General features: G+C 36.1%; 1 protein-coding gene across 1 annotated transcript in view; it reads right to left on the reverse strand.

The window, feature by feature from the left end:
- Positions 1–25052, reverse strand: part of ANAPC4 (anaphase promoting complex subunit 4) — a 39703-nt gene that overhangs the window by 2847 nt on the left and 11804 nt on the right. Inside the window, 24 exon segments of the mRNA XM_043972788.1 lie at positions 693–767; positions 1818–1919; positions 2008–2046; positions 2125–2186; positions 3635–3732; positions 7320–7413; positions 7883–7939; positions 8292–8348; positions 10709–10755; positions 14870–14925; positions 17483–17504; positions 17507–17533; positions 17617–17626; positions 17628–17663; positions 17665–17719; positions 18390–18467; positions 18833–18874; positions 19026–19090; positions 19605–19691; positions 20705–20788; positions 22824–22934; positions 23810–23894; positions 24772–24816; positions 24905–24931. Of these exon segments, the coding sequence (XP_043828723.1) occupies positions 693–767; positions 1818–1919; positions 2008–2046; positions 2125–2186; positions 3635–3732; positions 7320–7413; positions 7883–7939; positions 8292–8348; positions 10709–10755; positions 14870–14925; positions 17483–17504; positions 17507–17533; positions 17617–17626; positions 17628–17663; positions 17665–17719; positions 18390–18467; positions 18833–18874; positions 19026–19090; positions 19605–19691; positions 20705–20788; positions 22824–22934; positions 23810–23894; positions 24772–24816; positions 24905–24931 (1461 nt within the window).

Consider the following 25052-nt stretch of genomic DNA (forward strand, 5'->3'; position numbering starts at 1 on the left):
TTATCAGCTGACTCTCCTAGCAACTCTGGAAGATGAGTAATTTTTCATCCAAATTATGTAAGTAAGGAAAAGCAGGCACAGTAATGGGAGAGATCTACAGTCTATTTTGAATTGGATACAAACTAAGTCTGGTAGAGCCAGAATCAGAATTTTCAATAGCCATACTATGTGTCTCTCTAATTCCCAGGATAAAACTGCCTCCTTGGCTCACTAAACTTGAATGTTCTAATTATAACATACCTTATCATTTACGCTGAAAGGCAGGATGGACAGGAGATAGAGAGGCTGCCTCAGAGTTAGGGAGACCTTGATCTCAGAGCCCTGGGAAACTCCCTAAGAATAAGTTGCAAAGAAGGTGCCAACCTACATTAGGAGAGTTTTCTCATCTGGAAGTTTCCTCTATTAATGAAATCACAGGTCTAGTTCCTAGCCCAGCCTTATGAAACATATGACCATAGCATAATTAGTTCAACTACAGATTAAACTATTCTTCCATGTACAAAACAAAATGTAAAAAAAAAAAATTTCACCACAGCATAGACTAGCAGCATTACAATATGGTTGATGTTCCTTAAGTTCAATTTTACTTAATTGAGATATAAGTGAAATACTGGTAGTCGAGAGCAAATATGCCCCAAGTAAATTACTATATTAATTAATTGTTTATTCCCTAGACAAAGCTCAAGATATACCTGTTTTCAAAGCTTTCATTTGTTGTATTCAAGAAATTTCCAAACTCAACAGCAAGTAGTCCATTATTGACAGACCTTGGAAAAAGAAAGAAAAAAGACAAAATACTTTGTGGGCCAGTCTGGATAATTTAATAATTCGAAAGCTTTTTCAAGGACCTGATTGGAAGGTTCAGTACATTACTTACATAATATATTCTACCCTAAATAAATACAAATTTAACTCTCCCTGCAGAAAACGTATTAGTTGGATTAAAGCATCAGGATAAATAGAACCCACCATTAATATTTTATAACTCCTAAGAACATAATGTCATGAGTGAATTAAGAAGGATATCCAACAACCTTTCTTCTTTCTTTTCTTATCAGGCTCATCTTAGCCTCATGAGATTTCCTTTAAACTCAGGCATAAAATCCCCATTTTTTAAAGCAGCAGACAGTCCCTGGAATCCCTGCTCTTTTGGCTCTATCACTGGCCTCAGCACAACAAAAGAAGCTGTTATCAGTGTGGGAGCGGGCTATGCCGCTCCTCTGCTTACTAAAAAGCAAGTATGAAAACCGAAGTACAACTCAGTACTGTAGTAAAAAAAAAGAGAGCTAGACATGCTAAGGAAACCTAGGCTCTCTTCCTGGCTCTGCCAGTAATTGGTTTGTGATGATGGTCAAGTCACTTAACACTTTCAAGAACTGAACCCTCAGTTGTCTCATTCATGAAACGAAGGCCTTCAGTGATATAGATCACAGAAGATAAGAGCTCTTTCTGAGGCAACAAGTAATCAAACGCTGTTCAGAAGAAATATGTAACACAAGAGTTGATTTGGGGGTTGTTTTGTTTCCCTTTACTGTAGAGGAGGCTATACACATATTAAAAGATGGATTCCAATGCATGTTCCAATAGACTAAAGAATCACAGAATTGGAAACTATCTAGTCCAAACATTTCATTTTACAGATGATGAAACTGAGACCCAAAGAGATGAAATAACTAGTTCAAGGTGATACAGTTAATTAGTAGCAAGACCTACATTCAATGAAGAATTAAAGGACAGGAAGCAAAAACTCCATCTGTTTGAGGAACAAGGCTATGCATATCACATTCATTATTTTTTTATTTTAACTTAATACTAACCTTGATATGTCAGTATGTCTCCTCAAAATGTAAATTTTAGAAGCTGAACTACCTGACATAGTAAAGAGTACATAATGTAGATTTGAAGATTTGTCATTCCAGCTGGAAAAAAAGTAAAATAAATTAAAATATGGAATTTAATAACTTTTAATATGAAAAAATGTCAAAGATGAAACAGACAAAGGCTTACAGGAAGGGCAATTTGAACAATCTAGGTGTAGAGTCCTCACTGAAACAAAAGAAAAAAGAAGTCAGCAAATGCCAAATTTGCTGCTGAATTATACAGTGAAAATGTAGAGAAAACTACCTTCTAGCAGCTTTGTATAAGGGAATACAGACAGCTTGATTCACTGATTTTCCAATAACATCCTATAAAAAATAACGTATTTAAAAATTGAATAGAACATGTTTCTTGAGACGCACACAGGTGTTCTAAGAAAAACAAACCAAACAATAAAAAGTGACTGGTTATAGTCTGGTTGCTGTATAAAATTATCTAATAACAGTCTTTGTTTATATAACACTTTACAAAGTACTTTCCTCTTGATATTCTCATGAAGTATGGAAAATAAAGTATCAGCCATATTTACAACCCTTCTTTAAAATTTCTTTACCTCTTTACCTAATCTTCCAGTTTTCAACCTCCCCCTACTTCAAAGTGTGCCCTAAGAAATTCTCCTTCTGGCCTGACACTTAACACCTACGAGCTATGTGACCCTGGGCAAGTCACTTAACTCTCATTCCCCCACAAACAAAACAAAACAAAAAGAAATGCTCCTAATGTACAAGTCTCACTCCCTTGTCCTAAAGTTCACTCAACAGAATATAAACTTGCTTGTTTGGCACTTAAGGACTATCAAAATGCAGCCAACAATACCTTTCTGACTATTCTTTAGACCATTTCAGTCAAAGTAGGCCACTACTTCTTAATCTGTGGCATCCAGTCTATAAGCACCTGCATGTGATCCCTTTCATCTCCTGCCTGTAGAATTAAAGGACCACTCCTTCCATGAAGCTTTCTCAATTCTTCTCATCTTTCTCCTATGCACTTAATATATTTCTAACTTGTTAAAGTGAGTCCATTTATAGACATATTTCTCCCACTCTACTAGATGTCAAGATGCCAGAGACTGTATTGTCTTTCTTCTTTATATCTCCAGTCCCTAACCCAATGTGTTGCTTATAGCCGGTGCTTAAAAGATGTTTATTGAGTTGGAGTAAGGCTAAGATGTGAAGTAACCTCTCTGTCCATTGCCACAAAACTAATAAGAGTTAGGGCCAGAGACTCAAACCCAGATCTTCTGATTCCAAATCTAGGATTTTTTTCAATAAACATCAGTACACTGCTTCTCAAGACCAAACATCTTCTCAAGTAACTTTAATGAGTGTAGCAGAGGAGCAAAAGACAACAGAAGAAAACTGCCTCTTCTAAGCTTACATCATCCATTAGCCATCCCTTTAAGACTTGAGTGGTCTAACCAAAACTCATTATGCTACTACTGTCCATAAAGAGTTTGTGCAGTGACTAAAATACTCCAATGCTTCTAAGACTACCCTTAATTTTTCTACCCAAATTTTTTTAAATGATCACAACAATAAATAATCATTTGTATAAGTAAGTTATATAGATATTCATGCTCCTGCACTATCCCTCCTAACCCTGTCAAAAGGATATTCCTAATGTATAAGTCCATTTCCTTGCTTAAAAACCATCAGTGCCTCCTAATTGTCTCTCAAATAAAATTAAAATTCCTCCTGGAATTCAAAGTCTTCCATAATCTGGCTCTAACCTACTTTGCATTTTATTTGAAACTTACTGCTGGTTTTTGTAAACAATGATCGATAATGCTCTCCATCTGTCTTTTCACGAAGTGCAATGACTTTTCGGGATAATAGGGAAACAGCAAAGGACTTTCTGTAAACAAAAAGTTATGATTTAATATACAAAAAGATTAGATGAAAGTATCAACTTTTTAAAAAATTAATTATTTTTCCCCGTTACACATAATAACATTAATCCTATTTCTGCATTAGTCATGTTATAAGAGAAAAATCAGAGCGATGATGAAAAACCTCAAAATAGAAAAAACAACAGCACCAAAAATAAAAGAAATAGTATGGTTCATTCAACATCTATACTCCACAGTTCTTTTTTTTTTTTTTTGAAAGTATCAACTTTTAAGAAGCCACAAACAACAGTCCTACTATCATTACAGAATTCATTTGGATATTTCAATGTCTTACACAGACTATGTTCAATCAGTCAACAAGTATTTAATTGCTTATTCTGTATATTTTATTGAATACATTTTTAAAAGAATTCCATAAATACTGGTTAAATTTGTTTTTAAGTTTTGCCAGGAGGGCAACCAACTACCAGAGTTTAACTATCTTTTCAATGCAGATGATTCACAACTGTATATAACCAACCTGAGCTTCAGTCTTATATCATCAACTTCAGTCTTATATCAACAACTGACCTTTGGCCATTTTTCAAATTCTGTGTCCTCTCAGCATCTTAAGTTCTTTATCCCCAAAACTAAACCCTTCTCTCTTCCAAACATTCTTATTTCTGTCTAATGCACCACCATACTTCCAGTCATTATCCTTGTCTCATAACTCTCCATCCTCATCCCACATATCCAATCAGTTGCCAAATTTTGCCATTTCTACCTTGACAACATCTTCTTCCCTTCTTCCCAAGAACTAGTCCTTCACCCCACTTGAGCCAAATGCAAAGATGGTTATACCCTTGATCTTGCCAACACTCACAAAGGTTCAAGAATTCTGAAATCTCTTTATCCATCCATAATCCATTGACTTTTCTCCTTTCTTTACCAAATTCGACTCCTTATCCTCACCATGAAATTCAAACTCTTAACCCCCGAAATCCTCTTCCAGGTCACCTCCCCTGAACAAGCCTTTCTTCCTTTTTCTCTCCATCTTGACCCCTTGGTAAACCAATTAAAATTTATACTGTTCCTAGAATTGTAAGCCCCCTTATTTCACTGACTATGCCCCACTTAAGCCTCACCCTTACACTTCTCCCATCATTCACTGCCTTTGATGCTGAATGAAGGTGCAGAAAATCATGCAACCGTTCTCACTGGATCCGCTGCCAGTTTATGTTACACAACCTCAACTGGGCCCTCACCACCGCTAGGCAATCCCACTATACCTCCATTATCAACTCACTATGCCACTCTCCACAGTGACTCTTTCAAACCTCTTCATCCCTTCTCAAACATCCCATGGCTTCTCCCCAACTCTCTTGGCTGAGAACTTTGCCTCATATTTTAGAGAAAAAAAATTGAAGTCATTTGTTGTGAACCACATCTTCCTGCTATCACTTTGGTGCCTTCTGCCACTATCTCCTCCTTCACCCCATCTCCCATGATGAAGCAGCCTTACTCCTTACCAAGGTTAATCCCATCCAATCTCCTCCAATAGATCGTCCTCTCTGTCATCTCCACTCTCACTTATTTCCAATTTCTCTCTCACTACTGGTTCCTCCTCTACTGCCTACAAACATGCCCATGTCTTCTGAATCCTGAAAAATCCCTTCCTTCATCCTCCAATCCCTGCCACTGTCCTATTATCTCTTCTGCCTTTTGTAGTTAAACCACTTGAAAAGGCTGTTGTCAACAGTTGTCTCCCCTTTCTCTCCTCTCCCTCTCTTCTTAACCCCTTAGAATCTGGCTTCAGGGGCAGCTAGGTGGTGCAGTGGATAAAGCACTGGCCCTGGACTCAGGAGTACCTGAGTTCAAATCCAGCCTCAGACACTTGACACTAGCTGTGTGACCCTGGGCAAGTCACTTAACCCCCATTGCCCTGCAAAAAAAAAAAAAAAAAAAAAAAGAATCTGGCTTCAGACTGTATCATTCCGCAGAAGCTGCTCTCTCCAAGCTGCCGGTCCTCAGGGATACCAGCCTTTGTGACGTCCTTTGCTGGATGCCCATCCACACGGCGCCCTGTCAGTGCAGGCGGCCCTCAGGGCTCTATCACAGCGCTTCTCCCAGGCCCTTCCCGCCTTTCCCACCATCTTCCCCCTTCCTCACCACCAGGGGGTCTTCAGACCAGGGACCCTGACAGGCCTCCCGGCTGTTCCATGGAAAGACAGGCGAGCTCTCGGCATTCTTCCATCATCCCGCATGCCCGGAATGCTCTCGCCCCCTTATCTCTACCTCCTGGCTTCCCTGACTTCATTCAAGTGCTGACTAAAATCGCATCCTCCATAGGAAGCCTCTCCCTAGTCCTGAGGTTCTGGTGCCCCCCCCCCTTCATTACTTCCTATTTGTCCTGTACACAGCTTGTCTGTACATATTTTTCTGCTCATCTCCTCCATCCCTGGGAGCCCCTTGAGGACAAGGCCTCTCTTTTGCCTCCTTTTGTATTCCTGGTCTTAACACAGAGCCTGGCACACATTAGGTGTTTCACAAACGTTCACTGGCTGACCTCAAACAGCCACCACTTTAGTTCTGGGCCTTGTCACTTCCCACCTAGATACCTGGAACAGTCTCTTACCTGGGCTCCCTGCCTCAAGTCTCCTCCCACTGTAGGGCATCCAACAACACTGCGGCCAAAGACCTTTCCTTAAGCACAAATATGACCAAGCAACCACCCGACTCAGTCAACATCAATGGCTTCCGATTGCCTCTAGGATCAGATATAAGCTCCTCAGTTTAGCTTTCAAAGCTCTTCACTAACTGGCCCCAACTGCTCTCTCCCTCAAGTCTCATTGGACCTCCCTTCCCCCTCCGGCTGTGATCTAGCCACACTGCCCTCCTCTATGTTCCTCATATGGGCCATCATGCCTTTGCACCGGCTAGCTCCCATGCCTCAACTCCACCTCAGAGAGGCTCTCCCTTCCTTTACGATGTAGTTCAAGCATTATCTTCTTCATGAAGTCTTTCCTCATCTCCCTAATTGCTAATGTATTGAATTATTTTGTATATATTTGTATTTATTCAATTTTACTTATATGGATGTACATACATATGTATATGTATAGTATGTATGGGGGGGTGGAGAGTGTATATAAAAAAAATTAGTTGTCTCAATATAGCACATACATTTTCTATTATAGAACTTAAGTTACAAAATACAGATCAAATCAGCTTATTTAAAGGTTAAATGTTCAATGATTTATTCAGTAGTCAAATGGATTTGTGATGGTGTCAGTTTTCAACTAAGCTCCTTGCTTCATTCTTGTATCCTTTGTGCCTAGCATGGTGTCTAATAGGCCTTTAATAAATGTCTACTGACTGACTGCTTGGAGCCATACACAATTTAATAATGTTATCTAGACAAAGATCTCTTATTAGATTCCTACTTACTCTGTTTCTTCATAGTACTGAAATGAACACAAAAGAAACTATTGGCTTCAAAGGACCTTGGAAAGGGCTATAATCGGTGCTCATTAAATTTGTGTTATTTAATGGGGCTTATATAGATTTAAATGTGGCCAGTCTATTTTTTTGTACTAATAATATCATTAAATACCTTTAAGGTGAGTGCTATTCTGAAGAAAATCATACCATTGGTTTCCCTCGATATTAGGTGGTGACACAAGATCATCATCTTCATCTTTCAAATACTGGAAATAAATTATTTAGAACTCAAACTCAAGAAAGCAAGGAATTGTGTCAAAAACCAGGAAGTATTTCTACTTAATGTTATTCATGTACAAAGGATCATCCACCTCAATTTTAGAGCTCCTGGAAGTGGTTTATTATCATTAGCTATACAAAATCAGGTGACCAAACCATACCAAATATAAAATTACTAAGTAAATAGAGATTATTACACACTATAGTCTCTGTAAAAAAAAAAGAGACCAAGAGATTAAATTTAAAATGCTCTATTTCTAGGAAATAAATTTTAATCATGTTATTAATTACATAGTTGTTTTACAATTTTTTTTTCTTACAAATGATCATTATCTATTGTGTAATCTAGCATACGGCTACCCCTCACTAAGTGTTAATTAACACTAATACTACCATAAATTTTTATAGATTGTTAGAGAAATAGCAGGATAACGAAGTTCAAGAAAAACTTTTTACCTGACCAACTCTTTCTACATTGAAGTATTTTCCTTTTCGATTATAAAGCTCTGGAGCCTAGCGAAAACAAACATATTATATGACTCAATAGAAAGTTGATCTCATTTACTTAAAAGGAAATTATTAGTCATAGTTTTATAACATAGCATGCACATTTTCCATTATAGAACATGAGATAAAATACAGCTCAAATCAGTTTATTTAAAAGTCACTGAGATAAAACAAGCATTATTCTTTACTGATTTACTCAATAGTCAAATGGATCTGTGATGTCAGTTTTTAGTTATTTTAAAACTGACACAGGCTTTTATTAAACTAGAATAAATGTTAGCACTTCTTTCCAATTAAACAAGGTCACCACTTTAGTTCTCAGAAGAAAGACAATATTATAAAAGATTCTGGTCCCTACCTCATTAAAATGCTCAGTAAGAAAATCAGCAACAAATGTGATGTCTTTTTGAGTCATCTGCCAAAAAAAGGAAAAGAACAAAATATTCTTAAGAATAAAACATGTAGGGGACAGCTAGGTGGCAGTGAATTCAGGAGGACCTGAGTTCAAATCTGGCCGCAGACACTTGACACTTGACCCTCACTGCCCCGCAAAAAAAAAGAATAAACCATCTATGCAAAAGGAAACTTCCCAAATAAATGTTAAAACAACAAAAAGCATCATTTTGTCACTTAATGAATGATACAGAAACTCATAGAAATTGTTTTTTCCAGAATAAGCTCAAACCTTTAAAGTTCCTACAATTATAAGATCATGAATTCACAGGGTTATAACGGCTTGGAGAGGCATGTATTAAGAAATGAAAAGCCTACTTACTCCTTGACTCAACCAAGCAAACAGCTCTTAAATTCCTTATATCTTTAAGAGGTCTCTGAAGGGAGCTTTCCAGATCAATAGTGAGCCAGTTCCAACTCCAAAGACAAGGGTATTCTCTACAGCATTATTGGTTTCTCTGACACTCTCTCCCCCATCCTATTTTCGATGAAGTAAGGCAGCTTCACACAGCCTGACTCCTGTTTCACCTTTCATCTTTTAGAGGCCACAATACAAATTGTTATTGGGTCACCTTCTTTAACCCAACTGGGGTACTCTAAAGCTATTACATCTCCATACAAGGAACAGAAGTGAAAACTAGTAACCCATCTGGTGCAGAGTAAGTATTTAATAAATGCTTGTTGACTGATTGATTACTCAGACTGAAAATAATCCTACACAAGATATCCAGAGCGTAGAGCATTAGGGAGATTGATCTTGTTCAATTAAGGCTGATTCAGTCCATCTGGCTCCAGGCTTGACAATACCTAACCCATTTTAGTCACTATTTTTTAAGATACTAAGGGGAAGGAGATTCCACTATCACATCTGCCAAGCCATTTAAATGTTTCACAGTCCTAAGAATTAGAAGCAAAAATTTTCATCATCAGGAGCCAAACTTGTATCACATCAATTAAAGTATTTAATCCCTGTATCATCAAAAAAAGCTACAAAGGAAAATATACTTCAAAAAGATAAAATGAAGATCATAAGGATACTTGTTCTGTGTATAGTGAGATCACTGATTTATTAGAGCAAAGGTCAAAATCAAAACCAAATTAAAAGGATAAAGATAAGAAGACAAAAACATTCTAACCTGATCTGGTAATGAAAAACTGGAAATCAATAAAGAAAAATAAATTAACATGGGGGCGGCTAGGTGGCGCAGTGGATAAAGCCCTGGCCCTGGAGTCAGGAGTACCTGAGTTCAAATCCAGCCTCAGACACTTGATACTTAACTAGCTGTGTGACCCTGGGCAAGTCACTTAACCCCAACTGCCTCACCAAAAAAAAAAAGAAGAAGAAGAAGAAGCTTCCTCAACAGGATCCATAACTACTCTAAAAGAGACGAACCTGACAATCCACAAAGAGAAAACCAAATGACTAAAGTTGCCCATTGGTGAGATTATATGGCAAGCAGCTGGATAGGCAACCCATTGAATTACCACAACAGTACATGTATCTTAGACAAGCACTACAGATGGCCAATGAACTGGGCACAGAATTGAAGAAAAAAGGTCAACTGAATCATATTTGGAAAACTGAATTGCTCACCACAGGATATGGCACATAGTAAGTACTTCATAGATGTTTACTCACTAACAAAGTATCTTCAAAGAGCTCAGGCTCTTTTAAAAAAAAAATCAATGTTTCTCCAGTGATGCTATATGACTATAGCAGGAGAATCCTACAATTTCTGAAGAATCAAAATTGCTGGTGACCTAAAGGACAAAAGAGACGTATGCAGGCTGTAGCATATTACCAGTGATGACATACATGAAGAAGTAGAGTTAAAGATATGAGAAAGGGGTAACAGATGTATCCCAAGTGCTATGACAGCTGAAACGCCTCCAGTGTGCTGGGCAGAGTCTTTACAGAGGTCTCATGGAAGGACGTGTCTAAGAAATGCCTAAGATTAAAAAGGCATGAATGGATTGTGATCAGTACCATGGAAAAGAGCATATACAATGACTGGATTATGGATCCTTTGAATTACTAATGTATAAATGATTAGAATTCAGTGATTATTATAATACACTTTGCAAATAGGAGCTTCATAGCTTGACAAACCATATCTTAAATCTCTGTTGGAGCAGAATATAAACCTTGCAGGAATTTTCTTTTAGAAAAAGGTTTAATAATGTATTTATACAATGTCTGCTATGAAATAAATATTTGACACTTACTGGATTTGTAGATTAATTATGTAACACTACTTAGATTGCAAGGGGAGCTGAGCTTTCTAAATCCTCGCTATTATCTACACTAGAAAAATACAGTACCTTGTTCAGTTCTGGAAGCACATGGTCTTCTGACATTCTCAACATTGCTGGAGAGAGAAAGTTAAAATTAGCTTTCAATGAAAACTACAGAAACATTTAGTAATAAGAAAAAATGTAGTATACAGCTTTTCTTTCACAGAACAAATTTCTTCTTTCAGAATAGTACCTTCTAGTGCAGAGTGTCCCATGTTTATGTGTCAGGGAGAAATACTTTCCTTCTAGGACTAGACACTGTAAATTACGATGAAATTCTTCATCCCTAATTCAAAGATGCCCTGACCTACCTCTTTCTTTACTGTTCAATCCTTTTATTCCATTCAGACAAACATCACTGACTTTTCATTTATTTTTCCATTCCGAATTCTCTATCTTCCTTTGTTCAAATGAAACAACACAAGTGAAGGGCTTTACAAACCTTGAGAAGCTATATAAATGTTAGCTCCTATTATGTTGTTGATGATGTCTATTTTTACAATAGCTTCTCCCTCTTAGAGAAGCTTAATCTAAATTTCACACTTTCTCCACAAAGCTTTGTTCTCTTTAAGGCATTTAATTTTTTCAAAATTTTCACTCCATCACAAAAAATATTTGCCTTCTTAATTATATGTAAAAGCTTCACTCAAATGTGGCCAATATTTTAAGAGTTGCATATGGGGGCAGCTAGATGGTGCAGTGGATAGAGCACCGGCCCTGGAGTCAGGAGGACCTGAGTTCAAATCCAGCCTCAGACACTTAATACTTAACTAGCTGTGTGACCCTGGGCAAGTCACTTAACCCCAATTGCCTCACTAAAAAAAAAAAGAGAGAATTAGATGGAAGTCAGCCAGGAAGCTCCACAGTAAGAACATAAATGGAGCTAAAGGGCTAATATCTGTTTGGGGAATAAAGTAAAGCTATCAAGTAAAATGTCATCAATGCTATCACTTTGGATTTGGGGCTTCATTAGAAATGAAAGTTCTATGAAAGAACATTACTGCATATAAATCTTTCTTTTCCTATTTCAGGATTTTAACAGTAAATAGTTAATACACCCATAATCTCACAGTTGGAAGGGCAAATCCAACCTACACCAACATAAGAAACCCCTCTACAGATCACTTGCCAAGCATCGATCTAGCCTTAGAGAACCCACTATATCCGAGGGGAGCCCATCCACTTAGAGGAAGTTACAAAGCTTTTCGAATATCAAGCCTAAATTCACTTCTTTGCAACTTCTACCCATTGCCAGTCTAATCCTTCTTCAATATGACATTATATACTTTAACACGATTCTCATGTCTCCCCAAATCATCTCCTCTCTAGGCTAAGCATTCTCTCATTTCTTCAACTAACTCTCATCCAGTACAAACTTTAGGCTCTTCACCTTTATGCTTGCTGCGTATGCCTGGTTCAGATGATCACAGTCCTTCCTAAAAGGTACCACCTGAACTACAATACTCTAAATGCGGTTTGACTATGTTCCCTCATGTAGTCTACAATTACATTAGCTTTGGGGGCTTTCAAATCACACCACTGACTCACAGGAAGCTTAGAATAAAACCCCCAAAGCTCTTTCAAAAGTACTATCTAGCAAAATGGATGATTTTGATTATATTAAATTAAAAAATTGTTGTACAAACAGAAGCAATGCATCCAAAATTAGAAGGGAGGCAGAAAGCTGGGAAACAATTTTTGAGGCCAGTGCTTCTGATAAAGCACTCAGTCTCTAAAATATATAGGGAATTAAATCAAATTTATAAGAATCCAAGTCATTCCCCAATTGAGAAATGGTCAAAGGATATGAACAGGCAGTTTTCTGATGAAGAAACCAAAGCTATCTATTCCCTATGAAAAAATGCTCTAAATCTCTAATGATTAGAGAGATGCAAATTAAAACAACTCTGAGGTACCACCTGACACCTTATCAGATTGGCTAAAATGACAAAAAAGGAAGATAATAATGTGGAGAGGCTGTGGGAAAATTGGAACACTAATGCATTGTTGGTGGAGCTGTGAGCTGATCCAACCATTCTGGAGAGCAATTTGGAATTATGCCCAAAGGGCAATAAAGCTGTGCATACCCTTTGACCCAGCAATCCCACTTTTAGGTCTTTTGCCCAAAGAAAATCATGGAAGGGGGCAAGGGACCCACATGTACAAAAATATTTATAGCTGCTCTTTACGTGGTAGCAAGGAATTGGAAGTTGAGGGGGTGCCCATCAATTGGGGAATGGCTGGACAAGTTGTGGTATATGAATACAATGGAATACTATTGTGCTGTAAGAAATGATGAGCAGGAAGAGTTCAGAGAAACCTGGAGGGTCTTACGTGAGCTGATGATGAGTGAGATGAGCAGAACCAGAAGAACATTGTACACAGTATCATCAACATTGAGTGTTGACCTACTGTGATGGACTATATTCTTCTCACCAATGCAATGGTACAGAAGAGTTCCAGGGAACTCATGATGGAAGAGGATCTCCAAATCCAAGAAAAAAAAAAAAAAGAAAGAAAGAACTGTGGAGTATAGATGCTGATTGAACCATATTATTTCTATTGTTTTGGGTGCTGTTGGTTTTTTTTTCTATTTTGAGGTTTTGCATCACTGCTCTGATTCTTTCTCTTGTAACAGGATTAATGCAGAAATAGGATTAATGTTATTATGTGTATATATATGTGTGTGTGTGTATATATATATATATATATCTATATGTATATGTATAGAGATATATAGATATAACCTATATCAGATTACCTGCTGTCTAGGGGAGGGGGAAGGGAGGGGTGGGAGAGAGAAAAATCTGAAATTGTAAAGCTTGTATAAACAAAAGTTGAGAACTAAAATAAATAAATAAATTAAATTAAAAATTAAAAAAAAAGGAAAAAAAAAAAGTACTATCTAGCCACGCCCTCTCCACAGTGTACTCACGATGTTAATTTTACTGAACTGAAGTATGTAAGATTTTACATCTACACTCATTAAATTTTACCTTAACAAATTTGGCCCAACATTATAGTCTGTCAATATGGTTTTGGATGCTGAAACTTAGTTATCCCTCCTAGTAAGCTGGTAAAGATGTCACTTACAACTTTCCCTAAGTAACTCACAAACATGCTCTCTAGACAACGGGGCCATGCACAGGACTCATGAAGCACAAATGCAACCAAGGCCCACGTTGACACTGTGCACTTTGGGTCTTGCCATTCGACTAGCTCTGAATCCACCATATCACATAACAGTATCTCTCACATTTATCTAGTCACTTGACAATATGAGTCTTTGTCAAATGCCTTGCTAAAATCTTGGTAATATCTACAGCGTTCTCCTGACTTGCCTGTCCAGTAGGTCTATCAAAAAAAGAAAATGAAGTTAGTCTGTCATATCCATTCTTGACGCTGTCTGAGATCGCCACTTACTAGACTCTGAGTCAAGCTTACTGGTCTACAGTTTTCAGGCATCATTCTCTTTCCTTTTTAAAAAATTCAGGGCAGCTAGGTGGCGCAGTGGATAGAACACCGGCCCTGGAGTCAGGAGGACCTGAGTTCAAATCTGGCCTCAGACACTTAACATGTACTAGCTGTGTGACCCTGGGCAAGTCACTTAACCCCAACTGCCTCACTAAAAAAAGAAAAAAGAAAAAAAAAGAAAATTCCAAGATGGAGTTAATTTAGACCTGATGACCGGCTCATGCAGAGCAGCTGGGTGTTTTCCTTACTTATCCTGAGCATCATCTTTCTATTAGCCATTTTTGTCCTGTTCATTCCTATCTAAACAACATTCTCCCTGGCAGAGAAGATGGGGAAAAAAAGTTATTAAAAAAATACAAGACACCAATACAAGAGATGACATGAGCATATGTGTTATTTGCACGTGTATGTACATAAATATATGTAATATAAGTAATAACATATGAATAAATATGTGTTATTTTTGGTCTGAACTTGTGATAAAGAGAAAGTTTCAAATGAGTGAGATATGCAATAAGTGTCAGAGTATACAGGAGAGAGATTTTTAAAAAATATAAGTTAAAGGTATACGGAAGAGTATGGTTACTATTACTCAGTTTATAAAACACAAGTAAATTATTTTAACAGAGTGACTCTAGAATTAAGTTATTACCTCTAGCCATCAAGAACTGAAAGAATTAAAACAATCAGAAAGAAATATTCAGATAATCTTACCTACATACAGCCACCGGAAAAATGCTTTGAAGTTTTTCATACTACTATCTATAACTCTAAAACAAAATAGAAAGGGTTATTAATAAATTGGGTAGTTGGTTCCACTTATTTTTTACTTAAAGTGAGGTAGAATTCATGTCTAAAAAATGTATGTGCATAATTCTCATTGCTATATTTTATCTTAACTACATGACAATTAGGGCTTTTAGGACAAAATTCATAAACCTAACAAATGCAGAAATTACATTCCAAAAGAGCAAATTCACTTCCATTTTGATATCAAGGCAAATAACTCTTATTCTACCCAGTTCTAAGAAAACTTGCCACAAAATATAACATTCTTTCTAAGCATTCAGTAAAGTGTGAAATCCTTTTCTAACTTTGCAAATAAAGGAAATCAGAAAAACTGTTTTCAGCATTATCCTCACAATACAAAAATCTGCTCACTGGTCAGTATAAAGAAAAAACATCAATACCAAGAGAAAATCATTATAGTGGAATTTCCACTGTGGCAATTCCTGTGGTCTAAAGGGACATTATTTTTAGAATATAATTTCAGATCTCCACAAGTACTAACAGGATTACAAAAAATGAATTTCCCTCTGTTATACACAAATTTAAACCAAAAATAAGTTCTGTAAAGCAATTTTCATTTTGCTTAAATCCCTTTCTGGATATAGAAGTAGGAGTCATTTAAGCTTATAAATGCTAAGATCATTATTCAAAGTAAAAAACATGACACTTGTACTGTACTTATCCTCTCCAAATCTCAAAGTCCTTTGCAAACATTAAATCAAATAATGCTCCTAGGGAGATTAGGTCAGGATCACTGACCTTATTTTATGCAGTAAGAAATTTGAAGAAAGAAATTATCGGGGGCCAGCTAGGTGGCGCAGGGGATAGCAGTACCAGCCCTGGATTCAGGAGGATCTAAGTTCAAATCCGGCCTCAGATACTTAACACTTACTAGCTGTGTGACCCTGGGTAAGTCATTTAACCCCAACTGCCTCACCAAAAAAAAAAAAAGAAAGAAAAGAAAAAGAAATTATTAGGTGACTTATTTTAGCTACCTGAGCAACATCTACCAGCACCAAATAATCACACCACTATTTCAAAGAAAAATAAATTTTTATCACATTCTATGAAGTTCAAGAATGTCAGACTGTCAGACTAAAGAACTGTCAGGGACCATAGCTCAAGAATTGGAAGAGACATTACAGGTCATCTAAGCCTAATCTTCCGCCCACTTCAGGAATCCCATCTATTAACTCAAGAAACTTTTATGAAAACAACTACTAGGTGTAAGACATTGTGTGATAATTTCTGTGGAACATCTCTAGGAATGGAGAATCACGGCTTCCAGAGACTGCCCGTTCCAAGGCCTTGAGCTGAATCTCTTCCCATAATTCCTACCCATCAAACCTACTTCTACTCTCTGGAATTATACAGAAGAAATGTAATCCCACCTTTTCAGATGACAACTCTTCAATTATTTAAAGATAGCTATCATTTTCCAAGTCTCCTCTAAAATATTCCCCTTTGTTTCAACTATTCCTCATGACAAATTATACCCTTTACCATCCTGACTAGCTCTCCTCCAGACATGTTCTAGTATTCACTGTCTTTAAATGAGATGCCCAGAACTGAACACAATATTCAAGACATAATCTGATCAGAATACAATAGAGTAGAACTATCACTTTCTGTTCCAGCTACAATAATTCTACCATGCATTCTCCTTGCATGTACAAAATGACCTATATGAATATGACTTCACCAGTGTGGAGAACTCCCTTCCCACCCTGGATGTTACTCAGTAGGTTCTAAATCACAGTTTTCGAGCTGGAAGAGAAAGGAGAGGTCATCCCATCCAATCTCGTTTATTTTACAGAAGAAAATAATGAGGCTCAGAGAGGTTAAATGATTTGCCCAAGATCACAGAAGTAGTAAAGGCAAGTACTAGGAACTTGCCTGAGGTACAAAAGTTAAATGAAGGATTTTAACAGAGGTCTTACAGACTCCAAGCCTAACATTTTATGATCTATGCTGTACCACCACTATACCTGCACGTGGAAGATAATTAACAAATGAATCAATGAGATCCACGTCCAGATTAGATATTTTTTTCAGCAACATCACACTAATGACTTATATTGAGTCTGCATTCAACAGATATGCCAAGATTTTTAAAATATTTTTAATCAGTATTTAAAGTTTCATTGTACCTCTTCCTCTTCAACTGGATATCACATCTCAACTACCTGAGTAGAGGCATAAGGTATAGTATTTAGCAGCTTTGGCTAAGTGACTTTAGGCTATTTAACTTTTATTGTCTCAATCGTTCTATCCGTAAAATGGAATAAGAGTGCCACACTGTAATGACCTCAAAGAAAAGAGGATTTAAAATGTAAAAACTGATGAAAATTGTCCTTCAGCTCAATTAATTTTTACTGACTAATGAAAGAAAATATATCTGCATTTTAGAGAAAAACAAATCTTTTTCTTTTGGCTTTACTTTTTTTCTCTTCAAAAACTAAATTAGATTAAGATCTTATTATTTAAGCTGTGTTTTTATTAGGAGAAAAAAAACTTTCATACATTTCTGTTACTTACTGAAGAAGTTCATTTGCTTTAATATGAAAGAACCCACGGAAGTAATAGCATCTATGGACAAAAAAAAACAACAAGATTTTACTTTAAAGCAAAACCAAAACTTTAATATAACTACTGAGAAATAAACTGACTACCTTCAATTCCCAGTGGCATCTAGTCCAAGAGGTTCATATTTTTCTTTCTCCAGAAGCCATTCCTTTCAATTCACTCAAATGGTACAGTAAGGCTCCCGAACCACTACCAAAGTAAAAGAAAACATTACTTCTCAGTTATTTCATCACTATCTACCATTATTATCATGGGTACTGAACACAAAGTCTAAAAATTTACAATTTTTCAGATTAGAAAAATGACAATAAGTTTAATTTGGGTTTTATTTTCTAAGCTACCCCTAAGAACTTAAATGTATCATTCTGTCCTCATGCCTTCTGAGGGATGAAATTATAAATGCAATCCAAATTACATTACAATAGCTCATGCTGATATTATAAAACAATCTTCTTATATTTAAGTCTAAAATTAAAAGACCCCAAAACCACTAAAATCATGTGCAGGTTTTCATCATAGTTTAAATCTTAAACTCAACATTATTTCGCTGATTTATTTCACTTCCTAAAGGCATAGTAAACAATCCCATTTTCCAGACCTACTAAAAAACAGGTGGGGAAAAAAAGAGTCAATCTACATGTAGTAGAGAAAAACAGTCTGGAGGCATAGATAAAGTCAGGCATTTGCCCTTTAAATTTACTCCTATACGCAATTCAATGATTGATTAATCAAGATGAGAGGCTCAAAAAAAAAGTCAAAGTTTGGAGCCCTGGGTAAGGACTTAGGTGATAAACCACTATAAGAATCTAGTTAAGTCGATTTCACAGCTACAAGGCTCAAGTATTCCAAATAAGCATACCTCTGCAAGTGACTTATGACCAATTTTTGTAAGCTGGAGTATGAAGATTCTATGGACTGGCAAGCTTTTTTAAGCCCTAACAAAGAAAAGAGAAATAATTAAGCATGCACCTGAGACTACCTGTCACTTTAAAGACCGAAATTAAATGCTATTTACATTCACAAGAGGCAGTGTGGGCTTAATGGATAGGAGTGCTGGCTCTAAAGCTCAGAATACTGGATTCAAGTCCCACCTTGAACATATAAACTGCCTCTGTAACTTCTAGCCAAACACCAAACCTCACTGAGACTATGCAGATAAGGCACTGACCCCACAGTGGTGGAAGGAGACAGTGCATCTGGGACTTCCCTATACCAGTGAAAGCACAGATCCAATCCTATCTTTTGAAATTCATAGCCAAATTTCAAAAACCCAAACATACATGCTGTATTATTAACCATACCTTTACTGTTAACTGGTTCATTAAGAGGGATTGAAGTTCAAGGCTAAAATTTAAAAACAAAAACCAGAATATTAATAATTTTTCTCTATTCAGAGCCTCTGTTTCTCCTTTACATTTTTGAAACTCAAGGTACACTAACTCCACAAAAGAACACTAGTATATATTTAACATACAAACTAAAATTATCCCATTACCTTGCTTTCCCCCATAACAGCAGCTGCATGAATTCATCCTGCACTGAAGTCGTCGTGTTCTTTTCCTAGCAGTCAAATATTATTGTGATAATTATTTTTATTTTACCAAGAAATTAAGTATTTAGAATTGTAAACATGTTTATTCAAAAGAAGAGGAACATAATTCCTACATCTTCACTAAGCCTTCCCTAAAAATCCTTATTTAAGTTGGTCACTAGAATATCAGTGACTAAGAGAGAACTAGTTAGTTATTATAACATCAGTGGTTTTCTTATTTGACATGACTACCTGTTGTGTCACCCTAATCCCTATCCGATAATCCTTTCTGCCAACTTTCCTCAGGTGACCACATCATCCTCACAACAAATAAGAAGCCAATCATTTCATACAACTAAGTCAAAATGGAAAGCACAAATGACACTTTATAAGACAACTATTCTCCTATTTTTAAAATTACTTGAGAAGTCAGATCAAACTGAAAAATTACTGTTCTCAAGCTAATATTGCTCCAATTTATGGGTTTTCTTAAATGCCTGAGACATGAACTAAAAATAAGTAAGGGGACTTCAATAAAAATACCTGTACAAATTTGGTAAGACGAGAATCCATCTGCATCAATATTTCTTCCCAGGCCTCACACATGCATGTCAATGATAACCTTATATACTATTAATGAAAAAAGAAAAAAAATTAAAGCTATGAAAAATATTTTAACCTAAGATGTTCATTACAAATCTGTATTTTTATTGCTATCTGACTCATAATAATCTGAAATTTATCTTCTAGTGAATTTAGCTTTGAGCCTCATAGGAAAAAGATAAAAACATAAATAAATATTAGCCAGTGTCAAGATATAATTCAAAGGGGCAGCTAGGTGGCGCAGTGGATAAAGCACCAGTCCTGGATTCAGGAGGACCTGAGTTCAAATCCAGCCTCAGACACTTGACACTTACTAGCTGTGTGACCCTGGGCAAGTCACTTAACCCTCATTGCCCTGCCCCCCAAAAATAAATAAATAAAAATTTAAAAATTTTTTAAAAAATATATAATTCAAAGACTTTGGGGGGGGGGGCGGGGCAATGAGGGTTAAGTGACTTGTCCAGGGTCACACAGCTAGTAAGTGTCAACTAACTGAGGTCAAATTTGAACTTAGGTCCTCCTGAATGCAGGGGCAGTGCTTTATCCACTGTGCCACCTAGGTGCCCCCTCAAAGACTCTTACTGCAGATATGGACAAACCTTCTACTGAAATACCACATTTTCTACAAGCATTTCAGATTTTATCAATTGCAAAAATGAATGTTTTGTCAAATCATGTAGGTTAATATAAATCATCAAGTTTTGAAACAGAATTTTAGACACTGAACTCTAAAAGTGCACTGTCATTTAGAAGCAGGTAAATGAGATGTTTGATAGTTTACCACCCTCTGCAAGATGTTTTCCAAATTAAACTTTAAAAATTCTTAAAGTAGTATTTGAATTATCATCAAAAATGTTCAATTTTTTTTGAGAAAGTCTTAATAAATTTTTTGTTCCTTAGATTGCTACAAAGTGACTCAAACGTAAGCTATCATAGAGTTGAGGAACCTCAAGAAGTCAAAGTTTATGCACTTGACATGTAAGGAACCAAAGAAATCCACAACGTAAGAGTTGCAAAAAAAACATGTTTTAAATATATACCTGCAAAAGAGTTGAAATATGAGTAAATTTTCTGGCCATCCGAGTAACTTCAGGTAAGTAAGTAGACAACAGGCTAGTATCAAGCTGTAAAGCACAAAAGAAGCAATTGCAGTGAGAACCACATGCTTACTTTTTAACCTTATTTAAAGCTAAATCACTATCAAGAGATGTGTCCAGGGAGACACAGAATACTGCAAGAAGTATGGAAAATTTAACACACAATTTAGTGACCAAGATCCCCTGCTTCAAGTCTCATGGCATTTTAAAATATATCAACAGGTGACTGGTTTTTGCTAACTTTAAGTAATACACACTCATCCATACATCATATGAAATCCCTTTCTGGTTGCAAAATACAATGATTTTATCACAATCTACAAAAGAATGTTTTAAAAACAGCTTAAATGCTACTGGTTTTAAAAACACAATATTTCAGTTGCTGAGCAAAGGAATGTAAATCTTTAGAGTTTTCTAATCTATCTTCTTGGCAAGTAGTCAATGCCTCTGGATCATAAGTCTTCATTATACAATTAAAATCACTGTAACAACCTATTTCAGAAGATTATTAGGACTAGTCACCTAAAATGGATTACAAATTCACACAGATTATTCATTTTTGAAAAATACATAAAGAAGGCATCAGGGGCAGCTAAGTGGCACAGTGGATAGAGCACCAGCCCTGGATTCAGGAGTACCTGAGTTCAAATCCGGCCTCAGACATTTAACACTTACTAGCTGTGTGACCCTGGGCAAGTCACTTAACCCCAATTGCCTCACTTAAAAAAAAAACAAAACAAAAACAAAAAGAAGAAGGCATCAAAGTACAACTTTGGCCACGCACAGCATTACGCACCTCTCTAATGCACTTGGTGTGTATTTTTTTTTTTAATTTATCATAATGCTTTTCTAATTGTAAGCTCCATGAAAGCAAGGATAGTTTTTTATCTAATGTTTCTATCTTCTCCAGGGTGTAGCACAGCACTCTGCACACCAGGTATTTATTATGTCTGCTGGATTGAAGTGGAGAAGGAAGGTGTTAGGCAGATATGCCAGACGCTGGATCTTTTCATGTGTTTTGTTTTCATGCGTAGTTTGGGAGTTTATGTGGTCATCTGTTTAGGTGGGTTCATATTTGAGGCAGGGAGAGTAGAGGGAAATTCCTACTTAATGGCAGGATAAATGAAATATAAACAATTCAACTTTGTCCTAGCTCAGTCCTCCTATCCTAACAAATGAGATATTTGTAAAGCACTTAGCATAGTGTCCAGCACACAGTACATATTTAATTCATGTTTGTTGCCTTCCCTTTCCCTTATCCATAAGTTTTTGTTGTTTTCTGTTTGGCTCCGTTTTTAAATTAGAGTGTTCCTATTACACAGATAGTCACCATGGTGAAGATTCCAAGTATAAGAAGATTTGGTATATCTAGAATTCATCATAACCAAACTAACAATGGTACTATTTCTATGGGCACAGAACCAATTCTAATATATGGTTTTCTGTTGAAATGACAAGTCTCATTATGGTATTTTACCTACAAAAGATGTGGAAACTCTACAGGAGTGCTAATGTTCCTTTAATGAAAGAAATAGCAGCATGGTATAGGGGATATGTGCCAGTTTTATCATCAGAGAAGAAGTTCTAGATTCAGATTCTAGCAATAACAGAATATGTATGCGGACAAATTGGTTTTTTGTCTTGTTTTGCGGGGCAATGAGAGTTAAGTGACTTACCCAGGGTCACACAGCTAAAGTGTCAAGTGTCTGAGGCGACATTTGAACTCAAGTCTTCCTGAATCCAGGCCAGTGTTTGATCCACTGCACCACCTAGCCACCCCCTACAAATCAGTTTTACTATGTGACTATGGACAAGCCATTTTTCTCTGAGTCTCAGGTTCCTCATCTGTAAAATAGAGATAATAATACCTCTGGTACCTATCTCCATCATGTAAAGCACAAATATAATATATGCAAGGAGTCTTGCAAGCTTACAGAGCTCTATAACTCTCAGCTATTAATATTATGAAGCTATAGATCATCAAAATGGTCCTTAGCCACTGGAAACAGCAGATATGAAGAGCATGTCTACAAGAAATAGGCTACATTTCAATTTTACTCACCTGAAAATAAGAAATTTCTGATATAGTACTGGTGGACTCTCCTGTCTCTGTAATAACTGATAATGATTTCAAGTCACTTGATAAGCATAAGCCGAGACATGAACCAGAAACCTGAAAAAAATAAGATTCCAGTCATAAATTTTATTTGTTCATTTTACTCAAACAGTGTTTTTAATATTAATGTATTACTTTATTTTTGTCTATAATACATGAGACAAAAACCTATGTAAAAACCTAGAAAACAGAACAGCTGATGCAACCTAAATCTCCATTGTTTAGGTTTTTGCTTCCCTCTGTTGTGGATACTGGGGGTGTCAAACCTACCTGCACATTTACAGACTTAATTCAGGGAAGTGATCTTACTCTGTTTCTTCTCTCCCTCCTCCCCCTTGGTTACCCTGGTTAAAGTCAATTTTCACAATTGAGCAGCAGAAATCAGCACCTCAACCTCCACCAGTTCTTCTTTCTCTCCCCAGAAGGTACTGGAGGAGACAGAATTTAGTAGGGAACAAGTTCAGTGCTGAGCTTTTAGCTCTGGTAGCAGGAAAAGAAAAAACTAGCTTTGATTAATTTAGCTTAGATGTATTTTAACCACGAGTTCTAGTTTTTATTCTCCGTAGTCTGGTTCCCCTCCACCCCCAACAAAAGTGAGTTCATAAAACAACTACAAGCACATCAATCTTTTTTTAGGTTCCCTTTAATTCCATTAGCAACTAATAGCTACTGCTCTTTATGGGCACCACATATCTCTTACTTTTATACTTTGTATGAATTATAAGTGAAATCCCTAACTTTCAAACTTAATTAATTCATAATATTATAAGAAAATATTCATCATCCCTTTCAGAAAAAATATACCATTAGCATTTAAGGAATAGTAATTTCAATCACTGAAAATGAGAATAGTGTTTGAATCTTCTCTCATAAACCAATTAGCTGCTACATTTAGAAAGAAATTGTAGGAAAAATATAAAAGGAAAACTTACCCCTGTAACAGTAGCAATTTTGTACATTCCATAAGCATAGATCTCAATGAACCCAGAGTATCCTCCGAGGACAAGAGCATTAAGCCTAATTAAAAGTAAGGCAACAAGCTGAGGATCAATCAAAAATAGAAATAATCAAGTTCTAAAACTCAGCTTTAAATGACTACTCCTATATAATCTACATATTAAGGCTCTCCTGCAGTGGAAAACTGATAAACCAAAACAAGTCTACTGATTTGTTGGTCAAATTCTGTTAAATCTGCCTTGTCTTTTCAAAAGTAGTACAAAAATTCAACTGTGTAAATTAGCAGGCAAGTACCAAGCAAATAATAACAGTAAACATTATAACTAAAACCCCAGCACAATGCTTTTTGCTATCTGTAGCTAGTGTCATCATAGATGACACCTGACATTTACATTTTAAGATTTACAAAGCACTTTGCATATATCAGCAATTTGGATTCTCACAAAAAACGTGCAAGGTAATCACTACAACTACTATTATCCTGGCTTTTTACAGAGAAGTAAACTGAGGCTCAGAAAGGCTGACTGATTTGTCTATACCATATCCCTAGCTCTTTCTTCTATGTGACATATGCTTCTTCCACCTCAACAGTTAAGTATATTTGATAGGGCCTAAAGATATAAAAAATGCAATGCAACTTCCAGCTATAAGATTCAAAGATAAAATCTCATTTATGACTTTATTCCATTAAATTTTTTTCTTTTGAAGAAAACAGGAAAGGGATGTTACAGGACTTGTAAAACTATTTTTTAAATTGACAAAATGAAAGGTCATAGAATAAAATCAAGTTAAATGATAGATATTAAAAGAATACTTAATGTGAAAAAATTCTATAAACACATAAAAACTATCCATTTAAAACTTCCTCCTCAAATTGAGTGATTTTAAATATAAGAAACCCATACTTGCCACCACAGATATTTCCAAGAAAATTTACCTGACATCACCCAGGAGCTTCATAATCTCATCTGATTTTTCTTCACTAAAATATGAAAATAATTGTTACAACTCAACTTTTACACTAAATAATAATTTTCTTACTTGAAAAAATACCAAAGAACCTTTCTTACCTAAAAATTTTTGCAGTGGTGCTATAGCTGAATAAGAATACAAATTGAGAAAATTAATATTTTTTTTAAAACTAAACAATATATTTTCATAAGATAGTTAATAAATTTCAAATTAATAAGAAAATTACAACTAGTTACAAAGCTATTT

The sequence above is a fragment of the Dromiciops gliroides genome, chromosome 6 (genome assembly GCF_019393635.1).
Source record: "Dromiciops gliroides isolate mDroGli1 chromosome 6, mDroGli1.pri, whole genome shotgun sequence".
Lineage (NCBI taxonomy): Eukaryota > Metazoa > Chordata > Mammalia > Microbiotheria > Microbiotheriidae > Dromiciops > Dromiciops gliroides.